Source organism: Orbicella faveolata, unplaced genomic scaffold, assembly GCF_042242905.1.
Source record: "Orbicella faveolata isolate gen_17 unplaced genomic scaffold, um_ofav_v1 contig_48, whole genome shotgun sequence".
Classification (NCBI taxonomy): Eukaryota; Metazoa; Cnidaria; class Anthozoa; order Scleractinia; family Merulinidae; genus Orbicella; species Orbicella faveolata.
The window spans coordinates 3,632,501-3,652,476 of NW_028301578.1; the positions used below are offsets into that span (position 1 = coordinate 3,632,501).

Genomic DNA, 19,976 nt, shown 5'->3' on the forward strand with positions numbered 1-19,976 from the left:
AATTGACATACACCCTTTCTTTTTCTTATAAGAATATATTTCGTAAGAATATCGAGGCTGAAATTTGCGAAATTTTAGGAAAATCTTATGAATAAACCCGAGGCTGGGATTTTGGAAAGAACATAATTTTGTGTGTTGAAAATTTGTAAATACAATAAAATCACGTTTTTAACTAAACCGCATAAAATTTTTCCTTTGTCTCAAAAGGCAACAAAGACAGCACTAGCCGTATGTTCGTTGCTAATAACATTTCTGCAAGAACTTATTTTCGTCATATCAGGCTTTAATGCCTGCAGGTTGGCTCCAAAACCAGGCACCAAATAATTTCCAAGCTTCACAGAAATGCCATTCGCTATAATCTAAGAATATTCAAAAAAAATAATTTCAACCTAAAATCTGCAGTAAAATAGGAATATTTAGCTTCGGCCGGAAAAACAATAATACTATCACAAATAAAGATAAGCTACATAGTTATGAGTTACCTGTAAATCCTTTGAACTAAAAACTAAAAAGGAATTGCCGTCACTGTCTTCACTGTCTAAAAGCCTTAGATATTGATAGTACTTTGTGCATTTCTTTATCATGCACTGATTATACTATAAGTTGCTAAAATAATTAAATTTTTTGCTCAGTATATATTGTCGTATGGCAAAGAGGAACGCTGTCAGACGACAAATAATGAACTACGCAAACAATAATTAACAATTATTCCATGAGAGCGCGTTGGATATGAGATGGTTAATAGGCAACGAGGCCCGTAGAGCCGAGTTGGCTGTAACCAATCTCATATCCAACAAGCGCGAATGGAATAATTGTTTTATTAAATTCGATACGCTTGTATACTTGGGAGTTATAGCTTAATTCTATTGGAGTTTAATTTTACAAAACGATCGGAAGTTGATGTGGCAAAAACAACAGCAAGCTGGAAATCACACGGCATGTGCACCGTTTGTAAACTTAGTTGAATGAAAAATTGGAAAGCGAAGCAAGCGAGTCTGCTGAACGAAAACTACAATCATCTATAATTCAAGGAACGTCTACCAAATGAATGATATACATCCTTGATCAGAAAGTTTGAAAAGAGTTCAAGTTTGAGTCATCGTCGATGATTGAGAAGAGTAATAACTGTGCACTTGCACATTACAGTTGTAAAAATACTGCGGAAAACTTTGTTCGCCATGTGACACAGACGTTGTGCGAAAATTATTCTCGACAAGAACTCTTTCAGCGTTCCCTTGCTGTGCTTTGTTGAATTGTTGGCATTTCGAGTTGGATGGTGGAGCTGATTGCTGGCCAGTTTCAGAGTCAGGAACAGAAACTATCTAGTGTCGGATTCATCTTCAGAATCTCCAAGGCCGCCCTGATGGTTTTTCGTGGCATTTAAAGAACCGGACTGACTTCGGTTCAGCTCAAAATACTCAACTCATTGAGGGGTTTTTCCTACGGACCGAATCAGTTGTTGACGCAAGATGGCGGTGAATAATTTGTCCTCGTCGGCCAAAAAGGAGACCGAAGTAAAACTAGGTAGTTCTCTTTAGCTGCGCCGGATTTTTGCTCTCTGCTGGTCTGAGCACGCCGCTGTCGAACAGTTAATTTATTCATTTGCTCATTGGAAATTGGTTTATTATGGACTACGCCGGCAATGCTGCCCGTCTTCATGAGGTCTTTTACAAACGCTCTAATACTTTATTAACCTCAGTAAAAGCGGGGTCAGAGATAATGGAAAACGGTTTTTTGAGCGGCCGCGAGCGAAGGAAACGATCAGTCGCGGCTCTCAAATTAATTTCATTGATGAACTTTTGTGAACTGACGTGCCACGCTTCTTCCTCGCAAACGCGTAAAAACTCTTCAGAAAAACAGTTAGTTCTTCTCTTGACAATTCTTTTATCGGTTTTGAAAATTTGGTGCGCCAGGACTAGCAAGCCATTCAGTAACTAAGGTAAAAATTGTTGTTGTTACGTAATCTTATACGTAATAAATATAAATGCGTAAAATCTCGACGTTCATATTTGAAATTTTGCAACGTTTAAAGGGAAACTTAACGGATACGTACCGTTGCATAATCTCATCCCGAACGTTGTGGCTTTTTTGTTGTTATTAGGACCGCATTGTCCGTAATTTCTCGTATTTATTCTGCAGATAGGTCACCGAATCTGTTCCTTCTTCTATTTTTTTGTCGATGAAACTTGGTTTCCCGGAAAAATTTTATGCCGAGTGACATCTGCCGCATTTATTTCCATATAAGGTCAAATGCAGGTATAATGGCTGGTAGGCGAGACACAGTAAACCAGTCAGAAAGCTAGAATTGCATCATTATCCCAGGCTTAGAATTTAGAAATAACTTGTAATCATATCGGCATCGATATCAGTCTCAGAACCGTTCTAATTTCCAGTGCAGAATCAGAAACTACAACCTCACAAATATTTTACTCTACGACAATGAATATAAATTTTTCCAGTATTCCGTATAACAACAAGAGGGAAATAAGAACTGTCTCCAGCCCTCATGCCTATTAAATTAGGTGAATCGGATCCGATTTATTACGATGTGTTAATAATAGCTACTTATAGGGCGTCCAATAATTATAAGATGCCACACAGACAGTTGTCTTAAAAGAATATTCTCTTATTTCCTTCTCCTAACCTCTAATACAAATTTTAATTAAACGGTATATCTCTGACGGAAAATACAAATGTAGCTACAGAGCTGCGGTTTGTTAGAGTTCTGGAAATTTGGCAAAGTATCGGTCGCTGACAAACGTCTTAAATGGCTTTTCTTTGACGCAATTGCTAATATAGCTAGACGGCTACAGTTTGTTATTCTTTGAATTTGCAACAGTTATGATTAACGTTCGCCTGATTAATCAATTAATCAATTTTTAATGACGCATGCGCAAACGCTGGAAAGGAGAGCGATTGTTATGGGTTATAGTCTTCGCGGAAATTTCCGCAGCTTTTACGAAAGAGGGGCTAAGCTCATTCAAAGCCTTCCGCAGATTATAACAATATTTTTGTGTCTCAAGAAAATTCTGCCGAAGGTTGATAATGGCAAAAATTTGTGTAGCCTTTTAAATCATTGCAGATTATGTTTTTTTTTAGGAGATTTCGGGACGTTCATTGCACAATGCTGTCTAAATAAGCAGTGTTTTCGGTGTTATTTCAGGACACTATTTATATCTTTAGCTTGAAGAAATGCAAATATGGCAGTGATACACTTAAAATTATTCTGGCACAGGGATTTTGTCCACTAAAAACTGAAATCGTTCGACTTCCTATCGGATTTCGTGTTAAGTCTTTGTGTTTTGAACTTTACGAGTTCTGAACTCACCCCTCTCGCCTTACCACGAGTTTCTGTCCGCGCGCGTAATTTCAGGTGATTTTAATTAGCCAATCGTTGCCCAGAATGTGCTCGCGCGTACATTTGAACTTCGCTGTTGTAATTTTCCAGATTTTCATCTTTGTTGTATTTTCGCGCTGTGTTTAAGATTTTAGGCCAGCCTTGCCGCTGTTTTTGGAGTTTTGAGTGTAGTTTCTTCACCATTTTTAGCCATTGTGATTCGCCGTCTATTGTATGTTCCGGATTACGTGGCTGGTTCATTAAATAGTTTGTACATTTGGAATCTGAGCCTACAACTCACTGAATACAATTCCCAACATGGTGCCGAGACCCGGGATGCGACTGGTCTAAAGAGTTTACCTTCGACGACTCAAAGGATAGGAAAACATGGCTGACGAAGGGCTGAAAGAGAGGAAAATCCCTGGAGGTCATAAAGGCTGCGTGACAACAACTCTGGAAAAGGTGCAAGCCTTACTCTCTGCGGCAAATCAAGTGAAAACGTATCGGATCGCTCTCACCGAAATATTGGACATTCTTGGTGCCTTAGACGACGAAACTCTGACCTTAATCACGGAAGAACATATTAAAGACGAAATCAGCGAAACTGGAATCTTCAGAGAATCTATTCATCAAATGAGAGTGCAAATTTACGAGGCGCTAAACGCAGTAGAAGTGGAAAACTCTGGACACACAGATAAGTCAATTTCTCATTATCCTTCTAACTCTAACTCTAACTTGTTTACAGAAGGCTTAGGAGCCAGGAAGCAAAACCGCCCAAGATTATTCTTAAGAAACTCTGTGGTGATCCTATTTCTTTCACTCCATTCTGGGATTCATTCAGAAGTGCTGTCGATGACAATCCTGGTTTATCAGATGTTGATAAATTTCATTACTCGAGAAATTTACTGGAAGGATCTGCCGCAGGAGCTAATTCGAGGGCTAACGCTGACAGCAGAAAACTATGGAGTAGCCAAAGATATTTTAAAGAAACGTTTTGGGGAGCCCCAGATAATTATTAATGCTTACATGGAGAGTGTAGTGAAGGTAGCAGCAGTACAGTTGACAATGACTTGAAACGCCTGCTCTTCCTTTATGATCGGGTCGAGGTCCACGTTCAAGCCCTCCAAGCCCTGGGGATACGATGTGAGTCGTATGGGAAACTCTTGGTTCCCCTTCTTATGAAAAAACTACCCCCAAGCATGCGTCTAATAATCTCGAAAGCGACAGATAAACCTGAATGGGACTTGGATGTTCTGTTAAAGGCATTTTTACTCTGAAATCGAAGCAAGGGAACGCTGCGAACCTATTGGAACAAACCCGTCTGATTCTTTCACTCCCAAGAGACCACTCTCAAGTCAAACAAATAAGGGTAAAAGATGTCCCGACCGGCGCAACGCTAACTAATCAGTCTGAGCAACCTGTCAGCTGCACATTCTGTAAGCAGAGTCACCCAAGTGCAAGTTGTGGTACAGTTACCGATATCAGTGCAAGAAGAAATCTATTAAAACAACAGGGTCGTTGCTTTGTTTGTTTACGGCGCAACCACTTGGCGAGAAATTGCTCACCGAAAAAGTGTGTCGTATTTCCTCAGGAAAACATCATATGTCAATCTGTGAAAATGCCAACCGTGGAAGTGGTACCTCAGAAATCCAATCTCAAGGAAGCAGTGTGGTGGCGTCTGATGGAGGCGAACGCAGATCTAATGAAAACAAGTCCTCTACAACCGTTTATGTGGACTCGAACACGTCAATCCTGTTACAAACAGTCATTGCGCATATCTCGAGAGTTCATCAATTGCATCCTGTGGTGAATATGCGCATCTTATTCGACAGTGGGAGCCAGAGAAGTTACATATCAGAACGCGCAAAAGCGAAACTAAATTTACTCCCCAAGAGACGCCACTTATCAAGACGTTTGGTCAATAGAATGAACAATTAAAGGAATGTGACGTCGACGAGTTCTATGTCAGTGGACTGATTGAAAGCTTAAAGGTTCAGATGACTGCCCTTGCAGTCCTCTCATTTGCAGTCCGTTAAAGGATCAAGCCGTGCAATTTGCACAACAGTCTTTCAGTCATTTGGCTGACCTGAGCTCGTAGATCAGCCAACCGAAGACTGTGGTTCAGAAGTAGATCTATTGATTGGAAACGATTTCTACTGGTGTTTCTTTACTGGAGACATGAAACCGGGGGAATCAGGACCCGTGGCGATGAAAACTAGTCTTGGATGGATGCTGTCTGGACCCATGCCCCACGCACCTGGCTCGGGTTCTAATGTTGATATTGTGACCTGACACACCCTGAGGTTTACCACTTCTAGCTGTGATGACCTAGATATCAGTCGAAAAGATGGAGACCCCCTAGTAGAACAAGTAAAGAAGTTCTGGGAGTTAGAAAGTATCGGTGTGTCACCACACGAAGGGACAGTACACGACAAGTTCTTGGACACTATTCGCTGGTGCGATGGTCGTTATGAAGTCTCTCTACCTTGGAAGGAACAACACGCACTGTTACCGGACAACTATGCATTAGCAGTCTCACGACCTGGCCTCTGTTCTAGAGCGTCTGAGAGGAAACCCTCACCTATTCGCGGAGTACAGTCGCATTATTGACGAGCAATCGTCGCAGGAAATAATCTCTGATGTTGATCCCAACGCGCCAGTCCAGGCTGGTCGCCTTCATTACTTGGCACATCATCCGGTTGTACGTGAGCATAAGCAGACAGCCAAAGTAAGAATAGTCTATGATGCATCCGCCAAGTCTACTGGTTCATCGTTGAACGACTGTCTGCAGGCAGGTCTTTCACTAACAGCTAAAATACCTGGTGTCTTGATGCGATTCAGGTAACACCAAGTTGCCTTGGTCGCCGACATTGAAAAGGTCTTTGCGATGGTTCAAGTCGCGAAAGCTGAACGAGACGTTTTACGATTTCTGTGGATAAATGATCTCACTTGTGAAGATCCTAGCACTGTTGTAAAACGTTTCAACCGTGTTATGTTTGGAGTCACCAGTTCTCCCTTTCTGCTGAACGTGAGAGTTAGACACCACGTGTGTAATTATGAAGCCGAAGATCCGCAGTTTGTAAACGATTTTCTGAGTTCGCTCTACTTAGATGACTTCAAGTCGGGGAGGGGGCGGGCAAGATAGTGCTCCTGAAGCTTTCCAGCTCTACACAAAGGCCAAGTCTAGAATGAAGGAGGGAGGTTTCAATCTGAGAAAATGGATTTCAAACTCCGAGAAGCTGATGCAGTGGATTGACCAGGAAGAAGGAGTACTTATCATGGAGGCTTCTACGGAATCTGAAGAAGATAAAACGTACACACAAACTCAGCTTGGAGTAAACAATTCCACCATTTCATGCGAGAGGAAGATTCTGGGTCTGAATTGGGACATTGCGAAGGACACCTTCATGTTCTATTTTGACTGGCTTGTGCAATTTGCAAAGGAACTGCCGTTAAACAAGCGCTCCGTTCTCAAAGTTGTTGCCAAACTGTATGATCCTCTTGGTTTGATTTCTCCACTATTCATTACAGTTAAGTCTCTGTTTCAAGATTTGTGCAAGTTGAAGATTGGCTGGGACGAACCTGTCAATGAAGAACTGGCCCTCAGGTACTCAAGTTGGCTATCTGATTTGGTGAAATTCCAGTACATTCCAGTTAAATTGTGCTAAATACCAAATTCAGAAGAAACCGTGGTCTCTTTTCAGATTCATGGATCTGCAGACAGCTCAGAAGTGGCGTATGCTGCCGTGGTTTATCTGAGAATTGAAACAAGCAAGGGTGCTTGCACACGACCCGTCATGAGCAAGACAAGGGTCGCACCTCTGCCCAAGCAAACAGTTCCAAGACTTGAGCTTCTAGCTGCCTTGATTTTGTCAAGATTGGTTGAGCGTGTCTGTGTTGCACTCCCGGTGATCAAGGTTGATGAAGTGTATTGCTGGACCGACCCTATTACAACACTGCACTGGATAAAAGGAGTAGGTAGAGAGTACAAACAGTTCGTGGAGAACAGAGTCAGAGAAATTCGTCAAAATGTGCCGCCTGAATCATGGAGTCACTGCCCTGGGATTGAAAATCCAGCCGACTTGCCTTCTAGAGGAATGAACGCCGAGGCATTGAAACAGTCTGAAACCTGGTGGCATGGTACCTCCTTGGCTAGCTGAAGGAAAAGAGATGTGGCCTAAATTTGCGAATACCACTGAACCCTCAAGTGTCTACTTTGATGAACAGACCGAGGCATTGCTCTGGGCTAGTTGTTAACGCTAGAATGCCAGCCTTATCAAGCGTGTTCCATCAACAGAAATAAAGTGACATTAAGAGATTGTTCCGAGTTACAGCATTTGTGTTAAGATTTCCGCATAATAAGTCGCGGCGAAATGGCATGGCAGCAGCTGGACCGATCAGGACAGACGAATATGAGGCTGCAGAAATCTGTGGTTGCGCGAGATGCAACAAGCAGTGGTAGAATCTCCTCGATTCGAGAGCTTGAAGAAACAGTTGGGACTGTACACCGATGGCAATGGTTTGCTGAGATGCAAAGGCAGATTACAAAATGCAACTATTCAATTTAACGCTAAGTATTCCATTCTTCTGCCCACCAATCATTGCCTGACAGCACGGATAATTGATGATTGCCATAAGCGAGTCCTTCATAATGGTACAAGAGAGACTCTGGCGGAACTAAGGTCCCGGTTCTGAATTGTAAAAGGGAGTCAAGTTGTTCGTAAGGTGCTTTCAAGGTGCATGATTTGCAAGAGAATCGAAGGGCCAACATTACGCCATCCCACCAACTGGGCCATTACCTCAGTTCCGTGTAGAAGAAAGTCCTGCTTTTACTAACACTGGAATAGATTTCGCTGGACCATTATTTGTGAAGCGCGGTGCGAAGGAGAAGGGTGACATGGAGAAGGTCTACATTTCCCTATACACTTGTGGAAGTAGTAAAGCTGTCCACCTTGACGTTGTACCGGACCTGAGTGCAGAAACTTTCAGCAGAGGTTTCAAACGTTTTATTTGCAGACAAGGAATACCAAGATTGGTCGTGTCGGACAATGCCAAGATTCTTGTCATATATTTTTGAGCTGCCGGAAGTGCAGAGCTTTCTTCTAAACCACAAGGTGAAGTGGAAATTTAGTTTAGAATGAGCCCCGTGGTGGAGTGGTTTCTTCGAGCGCATGGTTCGATGTGTTAAACGCTGTCTGAAGAAGAACTTAAAGAATGCCGAGTTGACGTATGAAGAGCTTTTGACTGTCGTCGTAGAAATTGAATGTGTGTTGAATTCCAGACCACTCGCATACGTGTCTTCAGAGGATAGAGTGGAACCTCTCACTAACTCTGATTTGTTGACGGGAAGAAGATTACTGTCCATTCCTGATGAATCTATAGTCGTCGAAGAAGAGTCAAGTGATGTTGAAATTCTCACCAAGAGAGAGCGTTACGTAACGTCATTGTTGTCCCACTTTTGGAGTCGATGGAAACGAGAGTACGTGGTAGAGCTGCAAGAACACCACAGAGCATTAGAGAAGGGAGCTGCCAGCAACTCACCATCAGTTGAGACAGGTAACATTGTCATTGTGATGTAGTAGTAGTAGTAGTAGTAGTAGTAGTAGTATACTTTATTTACCCTCGGATTGTAGAGTAGCTTTAACAGCTAATGTCTCCGAGCATTTCAACAGCACAATGGGCAAAGACCAGACCACAACACCGGGAACTTCGTGCCCTGCTCTTTACGATTAGTGTGTGGGTTCTTTAACGTCCCCTGCTGACCATACAGTGAAGATGCAGGGGACGGGGCCTACGGTTTATCGTCCTTATCCGAGAAGACTAGAATATCTAACCATTTGCAGATGTCATTGCAAAGGCAGCACATTCTCCTCAGTTATTTTAAGACCCTGAGTGTTGGTCCGGTCTGGGGCTCGAACCCGAGACCTCCCGCACGGTAGTCCGACGCTCTACCAACTGAGCTAACCGGTCGGCGGTTAGAAAGTCCAACCGAGGAATGTGGAAGCTTGGAAAGGTTTTAGATGTGTATCCAGGAAACGATGGTCTCGTAAGAGGAGCCACGATACAGAAGTTGCCTCAATCAATGGCAAGCGGAAGCGTCTTAGGAGACCTCTACAGAAACTGTTTCTGTTAGAAGTTCGTGAAACTCGTGTTGCAGATGGAGAAGAGCCTGCTAGACCAATTGGCTGCACTCCACAGAGACAGAGGAGGCAACCCACCATTGAAGGAGAAATGAGAAGACGTCAAGTCGATCAGTGTCTAAACGAACTGAAGGACTATGATGAACATTAATCGAGGGGGGAAGATGTTTTGAGCTTTACGAACTCTGAACTCACCCCTCTCGCCTTAGCACGAGTTTTTGTCCGCGTGCGTAATTTCACGTGATTTTAATTAGCCAATCGTGGCCCAGAATGTGCTCGCGCGTACATTTGAACTTCGCTGTCGTAGTTTTCCAGATTTTCATCTTTGTTGTACTTTCTTGCCGTGTTTAAGATTTTAGGCCAGCCTTGCCGCTGTTTTTAGGGCTTTGAGTCTAGTTTCTTCACCATTTTTAGCCACAGTGATTCGCCGTTTATTGTATGTTCCGGATTACGTGGCTGGCTCATTAAATAGTTCGCACATTTGGAGTCTGAGCCTACAACTAACTGAATACAATTCCCGGCCCACTGGAAAATTTGAACTATTTACAGACTTGAAGAAAGTTCGTTGAATCTCTGCAAAATGTCAACATTTCCTTTCTAAATTACAATGTCTGTAAATTTGCACATTTACAGAGATTTTGTAAAGGCTGTAAATTTTAGTAAATTTTTCGCTTTCAGATCGCTTAAAATATCCACGAAGTGTTGCTATTTTTCTTGTAAATGTTTTGTAAAATTTACAGAGATCTTATGACATTTAAAGAAATCTCTGTAAAATGTCCACTTATCTCTGTAAAAAGGGCAGGAGAAAAACTCTCTGTAAAATCGAAAATACATCTCTGTAAAATCTACACAAATAAACTACACACAACGTCACACGGAAAATGAGCCCACACTTCCTTCCATCTTAGTGCTCGTGAAATGAATAATAATTATTGGTACGTACTAGCTGCGGTGTTTGCAAATTTTGGGAAATGACTGAACAAATGGAGATAAGCGTTCAATTCGTGCAAATCATACTAACCAGAAAAAAAAAAAACAAAAAAAACAATATGTTTGTTTGATTCCGGGTTGAACGCAGCCCACAACAACCAATACGAACGCCTTCTTTAAGCATACTTCAAGTTAAAGACAAAATTACGATCTGGATGATCTGGATGAATAGTTAATTCTAAATCTAAGGGACAAATTTCAATAGGTGAGGATACTAATGGCTCCTGATGACGCCTTTGCTGGTCCATTCTACTTCTTGCCTCACTCAATAGGTCTCGGGACTCCCGCGTTCTGGGCTGGACCACTGGATGGTTGCTGAGGACAGTCTGGGACGGCGAGGCTGTTGGAGTGGCAGCGGCGGCCAAGTTTGAGGACTTTGCTGGAGAGCTTCTATAGGTCCTCACCTCTGGTAACGATCCGAGCAGTGTTCGAAGAGTGGCGAGGACGAGCCATGGAAGGTTTACAAAAATTTAACGATAGGTTTACAATAAGCAATACTGTAGCTATGTTGCTAATAGACGAACTCAAAATGGACTCTGAACGCGGTTGTTTGAGCTTTTATATGTAGACGGTCGTCTGCTGGTAAGCCAGTAGAAAAGGCTGTACTACTGAACAGCTTAATCCAAGTACGTTTAACATCTTAAACATGAATAGTGCTTTAATGCTTTGCACCAATGCTCTGATTCGTCATAATGCTCTGAAGGTAACAAAGCCCACCATGTTTTAGGTTTAGCTGCAATAAAGCTTACAGTTTGCTGACGTTTGGAATACAACTGCTCAGTAGCTCTTTTGAAAGCGATGCCGCCATGAACGGCTCATTGAGAACGTACATCACGCTCCTAATGGCATGACAGTAAAATCTCATTTTACTCAGTCTCTCTGCAAGTGCGTGCAAAGATTTTCCCTGTGAAAAGCAGTTTTTCTTCACAGTTTAATTGAAGAATTTGATAACCAAGCAAGGGAAAAAAAATCCTGTGGTTTAATTGCTGCTTTCTTGACTTCGCTGTTTTCAGAGTGGTTGAAAAACTCTGTGCTGTGTTTAACTTCACCAACAAAACAAAAGGAATCATTCAAATTCAGTAAGATGCAACGGGGTGGCCCTGTATTCCACAGTCTGGCTGCCTGACCATCTTTGGGGCGGGGAACACAAATCATCTCTGAAAATGCATAACTTTGCAAAGCCATAACTTTCCAGACTTTCTCAGGGTAGTCCATCGATAAAATTGATAATCGATAACATTCAATAACAACTGATAAAACTTAGACAATGATATCAAAAATCGTTAAAAATCGATAATAGGATTCGTTGTGACTAATCGATAATTATCGATTTTTCACTTAGCGTTATCAATTTTATTGATAAATATCGAATTTAAATATATCAAATTTATCGATTCTAGCAAAAGATACAAACAAGCGAAAAACCACTCATAACGACTTCCTCAAATGGTTGTCAAAATGAATAAAATGTGCTACGACTTTTCTTAAGTTTCAAAAAAAAAGCGATAGTTGAATAATGACAAAAATTCAATGTGCAGAGAACGGCAATGATATTTACTGTCATCCTGTTCATACAGTGGAATCCCTATTTTTCAAACCTCCAAGGGAAACAAGAATTGGTTCGAAAAAAACAGCTAGTTAAAGAAATCGGAGTACATGTAGAATTTGTGTCTGACTGAGTGGAGGGAAATGATTTCAGTTCTAAGAATCGAGAGCTTTGGAAAATCAAGCAATATGAAAAATTACAATTCCGCTTTCCTCTCGTCCCCCCCCCCCCCCCCCCCGAGCCCTAAGAGTGAACTTCAAGACTTGAATGTATAGAACTGTGACTTCGACAACCACGTCCCCAGGACTTTCTCCACTTTTCAAAATTGCAGGAGGGAGAATACCCTGGGCAAGGCTGAACTAACACCCTTGCTGATTGGCCCTGAACAGGCTGAATGGTTTAAATACGTCCTAAAGAAATATGGCGAATGTGGCGAGGGGCTAAGCCACAATTAAGATTCCAGGAGGTTTAACGTAACCTACACATATGAACAATATCTCAGATATATCCAGGCTAAATAAAGATAAGACTAGTCTAATATTACAAGGTCTGAAATTATCAACTTCGAAATCAACAATTTCAATTCAAAAAACAGGTTCAAGACTATGCTGCGTGTTTAATGTGTTTTAATTTTACCACATCTGTTTATCGTCTTTTACAAGATTTTCAGTACGCCATTCCTCAACATTGCCGATAGTTAGACGATAACTATTTTGTAAAAAGACATGGAAATTGCATGCTCTATTTTTCTCCACATTAGAGGAAATGGGTAATCCACAAACAAAGCCTTACAAGACAAAAGATTTGCCTGGCCAAATACCTAATCAGGTCAGATTATGTAGCTTGCCTAGCTGTTATTTCCAATCCTGGTTATATTTTAAAATTTATAACATACTGACAGTATTGTAGGAAAACAATATTGATATATATATATATATATATATATATATATATATATATATATATATATATATATATATAAACAGTCGAGCAACCATAGTAAAACATATTAAAGCTATTAAAACACTCTCTGGTTGAAAATTTAGCTTAAAATGAGCTCTTGGCTGCCAACCTGCATCCTTAAATGAATGATCAAAAAGATGCCAATCATTGAATATACAACAAAAAGTGTGAAATAATACAGAATAAAAGTGCACATTTAAAGTGGCCACAACAAATGGGAATTTGGATAATTAAAAGATACTTATTTAAAAGAATAGCAGACTGTTTTGGTGGTGGTCTAGATTTATTGTCTGCTTCATTAGTCATGGCACTGTGCCATGACTCGAGAGTTATTTTGCCCACAATAATCATCTTTGTCAATTACTTAATTAGCATTTATTTATCAAAGCTGATTTGGTGATTGTTGAACCATGCATGGTTTGAAAACATTTGAAAGGAGAAATGGTGCAATGCTTGACATTTCTGATAAAATGCTCTTTTTTTTCGTGTTTGGAACAAACTTTGTCTACGAGATTTCCTGCAATGACATTACTTGGAGTTATAAATTAAAGGAGGAACAAGCAAATGCCTCCAAAAAACTCTCAAGTCATGGTACACTGCCATGACTAATGAAGCAGACAATAACTCTCGACCACTGCTTAGACAATTATGCAATTATCTTAAATTTATTTAGTCTCTTTCTATTATCCAAATTCCTTTTTCTGTCACCACTCTAATTACGCATTTTTATTGTGTTATTTCACACTTTTTGTTGTATATATTCATTTATTCGCATCTTTTTGACCATTTGTTAAGGCAGCCGAAAAGTCACTTTAACCTAAATTGATAACCAGAGAAAGTTTTAATAATAGTTTTGAAATATTGATATAGTCTTGAGATTTAATCCTTATCTAATCACGACAATTAACATTTACCTTGAACAGTATTTTCTGCCTCTTTCTCCTTAGACTTTAAGGTCAATATGGTGTAATCTTGAAACAACCAGGTTGACAATGAGAATGCACCTACCAATTAAAGATGACATTATTAATATTAATAAAGTGTAAGGAAAATTAAATACAGTTTACTGTGATCCAAACTGAATATTTTTCAGCACATGTTGTGCATGGTTCAATTTAATTTACTGACTCTAGAAATGTGGTATATGGTGTACAGGAAATAACGTGGAAGGATTCTTAAGTACAAAAGTGACAGGTAAAGTCTGCATTGGTATCAGCTAAAGACTATCCTAGGGTTTCCAGGGTTCAAGAAAAAAAAAAAAACAAACAAACAAACTTGGCAATCCATCTTGGCTGTCAGACAAGCAGCTCTCATGCAAATTTTGCTTGCCCTAGGCAAGATTTTTTTTTTTTTTACTTAGTTGGCAGATCACTTGCCTCAAGGTCCTATTGGGCAAGTGAGAATGAAAATGTACTTGTCCCACAGGAAATTCTACTTGTTCTGAACGGCACTTTTTTCGAGCCCTAGTTTTCACAGCACAAAGCGACTAGGAGTACATACATACTTTATTTAATATACTTGTTTATTTCTACTTCCCCTCAATGGGATGCATGCTAGTCCACTGCAGGGTTTACAAAAGTGATGGAGACATAAGTGACACACGGTGCATGCAGAAGTAATGACGTTTAACAACGTCTTGGCTATCCTGGACATAGCATTTAACAAACTAACAAATGTACAGTATAAGGTAAATAAAAGTAACTGATTGCTGCAAAATGTGTGGAGTGGGAGGAATTAGCAGGAGAGAACCATTGTGAAGAAATGGGTGTGAGAGCACAGAGTGGCGGGAGAAAGAAAAATCTCCCCCGTTGGTGCTTTTTTTCGGCTGTGATCTATAGATCCATTCAATAAATTAAAAATTCTCGCCTTCCCTGATTTTAAATTTTGAGCCATTTAGCCATATTTGTTGCATCGCAGACCCATTCACAACTTTAAAGTCACAGCTATATTTAGAATTCACGTGACCAGAAAAAAAAAAAAAAACATAAAATGTCACAGCTTCAATTTCTAGGTAGCAGGGAGGTTAAGCAAGGCACGACGGCGACAGCATAGACTGTTCACAGTCTCTCTACTTACGCACGCAATGAGAACACCACCAAACAAAAGGTTTAAATGAGCAAAACAATAGCTTTACATGTGCATTATAAATCTTTGTAAATTTCGTAGCCGTCCTCTATAAAACAGCAACATGAAATGACCAAGTTTTGGTAATTTGCAATTCTTTGATGATAATGTTGCTCGCATGTAAGAACCTACACTTTTTGAAGTCTGGAAAAATAGTCTCTTGTATATTTTTGCCACACCTACAATAGTTATTGGCATTTTTGGGTAAGTAAGTTCTTATTACATTGTAGGTTCTTAATTTCTATGAAGGAGATATTATAGTTGTTGATTACCAGAAAAATAAATAAACTTTCGTTTGGTCTTTAAATATACAGTGTTTATTCACAACTGTATCATGATAAGCCTAACAGAACTGATTATGCAATGATGTCTCTATAACAAGAGTTCATAAATTTAACCGTAAGAACCTGCTTGATCTCACTAGGCTTAAGACTGGTTCTTATATTTTTGGGTTTTAAAATACAATAATCATGGATTTAGGATTGTTTCATTCAGTCCCTACATGTTTTGTGTAGACTATATAATTACCGGTATATTGTTGAGTGAGATGGTACAAATCTAAAATGCAGATTCCTACTACTGTGATCATTATATATAGTCTCTTGTGAAACCATTTCCTGTCTGACTATAGTCAAAGTTACTTGTTTACACAGATGAGGTTTGTGATGCTGAATATGTGAAGTAAGGCCAATACGTTTACCAATTTCAGTGTCCTACAAAGAGAATAACCGAGGGTATAAATGAAAATCATAATTATACTTTATTATTATTATTCTTTTTCTTTTTGATATAACTATAACATTATTATTATCAAAATAATAATTACCCCATTGTTAAAAATACCACACGCACCACCTCACCCTTGCAGTAAATTGAACCACACTTTATTCCCAGATATTGCATCCTTTGCTCTTTATTTGTCATAAAGATATACCCAATATCACGAACATTATAGGTGCTCCATTTCCAGCAAATTGCCAGGGATATCTTGTCAATGAAATGTATAAAAGCTCATAAATTATATCAAAAGTCAATTAAAAGACCTGCATTTAGCGACAGAAAGTCCCAGGATTTATTTCCACATCATTAGCAATAAAGTAAAGTCATAAACGTAGCGTAAAAATACCGAAAGTTATTTATTACAAGTGGAATATTCTTTAAACCTAATGTTGGAAGAATTGGAAGATATATCATATCGCTGCCATGTAAAAAGATAAGGCGACTTGAAACAGTGTGAAACACAACTTCCCTCTCACAGCATTTCCTTTTTTGGGCTTTCGTTATCATAATTTCACGATAGAGAATAAACTATGATAGGACGGTATATATGAAAATTTAAGCAAAATAAAGATTTCAGACAGCCCACCTTTTTGATCCTGCCAAGAAACTGCTGTTACCATGGTTTCCTTCCAATCAGGTTCCGGGTCTCAACAGCTGCGACTCACCTTTTCGATGATCTTGAGCTAATCTCAATTTCCACATCAATTTTGTAGTTTGTGAATCGGATGAGTTTGTTAGCAAGCTCAGATTTATCGGATAAGGTAAAGCCGCTCAAGACATCTCCGGTCTGTTTTTAACAGCTATGAATAAAACGTACTTTGCCATAAACTTTGCCAACACTAACCTCGAATTTGTTGCCAGGCTTCTCCTTTGGTGCCATGTGCCTAGTTCTCAGTGCTCTTCGCTTCGAGGGGATAAATCGATCAAGAAATCCCCGGAACTCCGACATAGGGCGAGAGCTCGGCGACTGCCAGGGCGACAACCGAGGATTACGCGATAACGAATGACATCATCGCCCAAAAATTTTCTCATTCTTCTCAGTAATTTGCATAACTTTTAAATCGTTCTTGCATCATAAAAGTTTGGTCTTTACATTTCTTTTAGGTTATAGTAGTAATTTCGTGGAAAAACCACAGATTTTCAACGTTCCCCCAATATGCATCTCCTAACGTGTAGAATCGGTGGCCAGAAGGCCAAATAAGTTAAAATATACAAACAAATTTTCATAGACAAGATATTTCCAAACACTTCTTATGCAGGCAATTTCTGCATGACTGATGGTCTGTTTGCGTTTTGTATGTATAATCTTCTAGCAAGTTTTAAACTTTCACAAATGGCTAAAAAATGAAAGCCTATCAACACAGCTGGAGAGAACGCGCTTATCATCGTTAGTAAAATACATGTAGCCTAGTTTAAGAGATGTGTCTTGCAAAATAGCATATAAATAGTTCTACAAAGCCGGGAAAATTTACAACGTGTCTATGCCGGGGGCATAAAGCGCTTGAAATTTCACAACTTTGCGAATTTGCACTAACTTTGAAATTTTACTAGGAAAGACTCACAAACTTGGCTAATAATAATAATAATAATGATAATAATAATAATAATAATAATAATAATAATAATAATAATAATAATAATAATAAAATATTTATATAGCGCCAATCCACTATTTGTCCATGGCGCTTTACATCAAATAGAAAAAAAAATATTTAAAAAGCTAAAAAGGGGGAGGGAAAGAAAAAAATAATAATAATAATAATCTAAAAAGTTACTCATATTCTTTTCTGCAGTATCGACAGATTATGGCCATTATTAAAACTCAGAATACAGAAAACAGTCTGGAATGGTCTCATGGCCTAATCATGGAGCGCTACGTCGCTTGATTTCCCCTTGTCCTAATTTTATAACAAACTACTGCGTCTTATGAAGTGATGAAAGACGACGCATTTCGTAAACTGTGTATTATAAATTCCTTGCTAGAAGACGGAGCTGGAAAAGTTCTTAAACGGGGATGGAACCAGAAATTGCAGACTTGATTGATCAGTTTACAATGACACTGCATATTTACATCCGCTCACTGAAATACTGTCTGGTCGCATTTCTGGCGTTGCTAACCAATATACACCCTAGAAAAAAGCAACAGAGATTAACGCCCAGTTCAGACGTCGTGCTTCTGTCGTGCCGAACTAAATAGCAATCAGGTTTGACTGTAGCACGGCTGGAAAACAACTCTGATTCAGACGTCGTGCCAGAGTCGAACCAAATTCTGGATATTCTGATGCCTCGTAACAATTCTCCTCCTAACTCCCCGTGGGAACGTAATCTCGCCAAAATACATTAATATAATTTATGAATTTTGTTTAGCGCGGCAGAAGCACGACGTTTGAATCACTGCCGTGCCAGAGTCGTGTAGCACGGCAGAGCTTGTCGAACTTAATTGCTTGCCGAACTTAATTCAAAAGTTTGATTCAGACGCCGTGCTTCTGCCGTGCTTTAGTCGAACTTAATTCCTGAATTTAGTTCGGCACGGCAAAAGCACGACGTCTGAACTGGGCCTAAAAGACTCATACAAACAAACGTAAAGAACTAATTACCTAACAACGAAGTGCCTTCCTTTGGGAATACGGATTCGGGAATACAAGATAGTTGAAGACGCTACAACCTTCCGCGGTTCAGCCACACCTTCACTGCACTATCGACATCAACTGGATCTTGTTATGCCTCCCAACGCCCTTAAACTCGTCAACGTTTTCTGATTGGAGGAGAACGTGTCATGTGTAAATGGGTTAAAAAAAACTCGCAATAAATTTGTTAGCCTGGGTATATACGCGTGTTGGCGGGATTTTGCGCTCGAGTGCTTTTCGTGTTAAACATGGCGGCTCCGCCACCAACCCCCCCCCCCCCCTCCCCCGGGGGAAATGCCATATAAAGTGGACGGGCGTGCTCGTCTGAATTTTTGAAAAGGATTCCTGAGAGGTACTAAGATGCTGTTTTGTGGGCGTGGCTTGAATTTTTTTTTTTCACCCTATGGCCTAGCCTGAATTGTCAGTCATCTCCCATCCTCGGCCTAATTCCCGGGATTAGGCTGAGGGGGAGAGATGACTGACAACTATCCCTAAATTTTCTAAATATCTTAATATTTTATAAATATACCAAGAAATATCCGGAGGTCTGCCTTGCGTGGTTCAAAGAGGTAAACTTACGTCCCTCATAAAGTGACGAAACCTTTTTCTGTAAATGATTTTTTTTTTTATTTTTCACAAAAAAGACAGGGAGCCCTCGCAACCGTTTAGAATATTAATAAGAGATCAACCTACGTTATCGCGCGTGTTTTGTGTTCTGTGGCGGCCATTTTGAATTTTTAATACGCGGTCTGCTGGTGCGAAGACTGGAGCCGAAATTACGGAAATTCCTCGGAGCCTGCTCGGAGCTTGTTATCTTCGGTGAACGATGGGATCCTCCGAGAATTTGCGAATTTTCCCGTCCGTTCTAGGCTACTAAAATTTCGGTTCCAGACCTCACACTAGTAAACTGCGAATTTACTGGTAGCAATCAGAGATTAGTGAAGTGCGTTCGGTACCCGGGGGAAGGAAGGGGGTACTCTAGGGATTTGTCGATAGGTGTGTTGCCAGGAACACATCTATGATTCAGTTAGTATTTGGACATCTGATTGTAGGCTGGGTACCAATACCTTCCCTATTAATATTTCATACTAAATAATATTCCATACTATGTTTAATAAAAAATCAGTAACTCAATTCTTTTTATATCAAGATCCCAGACTAATTTGCCAGATCCTGATTCCTATACCCAAAATAGACTCCTGGAAAAGCATATCCTTGACAGCAGCGCATACCAAAGCCCATTTATGCCATTCCCCTTCCAGGGTTTTCCAAGTTGTGTATTTTTCGGGGTATTGTCTAACTTTTGTGTCCTTTATTGGCATCAAATGTCACATTACTCTAGCAGGCGCATCGTTTAGTAAGGTTAAGTACTGTGTATAACTATAGAAAAGAATAACAGTGCATTAAACTTTATTTTCAAATATGAGCGTTTTTAACTAAAGTTTACATGCAAGCTTACACCCAGCTTA

The 19,976-nt window shown here is 40.0% G+C and overlaps 1 protein-coding gene and 2 pseudogenes across 1 annotated transcript; all 3 read left to right on the top strand.

Moving 5' to 3' along the window:
- The first annotated feature begins 3,604 nt into the window (after positions 1-3,604).
- On the top strand, positions 3,605-4,842 carry LOC149096023 (uncharacterized; annotated as a pseudogene).
- A 97-nt stretch (positions 4,843-4,939) lies between these two features.
- LOC149096024 (uncharacterized) lies at positions 4,940-5,947 on the top strand (annotated as a pseudogene).
- A 500-nt stretch (positions 5,948-6,447) lies between these two features.
- Positions 6,448-7,497, top strand: LOC149096025 (uncharacterized). Its single transcript, XM_089281476.1, has 2 exons — positions 6,448-6,969; positions 7,042-7,497. Exons 1-2 carry the CDS (start codon positions 6,448-6,450, stop codon positions 7,495-7,497), a joined length of 978 nt encoding a protein of 325 aa, XP_089137602.1.
- Positions 7,498-19,976: the final 12,479 nt, after the last annotated feature.

Coding starts and splice junctions, on each gene's coding strand:
- LOC149096025 (XM_089281476.1), top strand. CDS start 6,448: ATGACTTCAAGTCGGGGAGGGGGCGGGCAAGATAGTGCTCCTGAAGCT. Junction 6,970..7,041: donor CAAGTTGGCTATCTGATTTG/GTGAAATTCCAG, acceptor GTCTCTTTTCAG/ATTCATGGATCTGCAGACAG.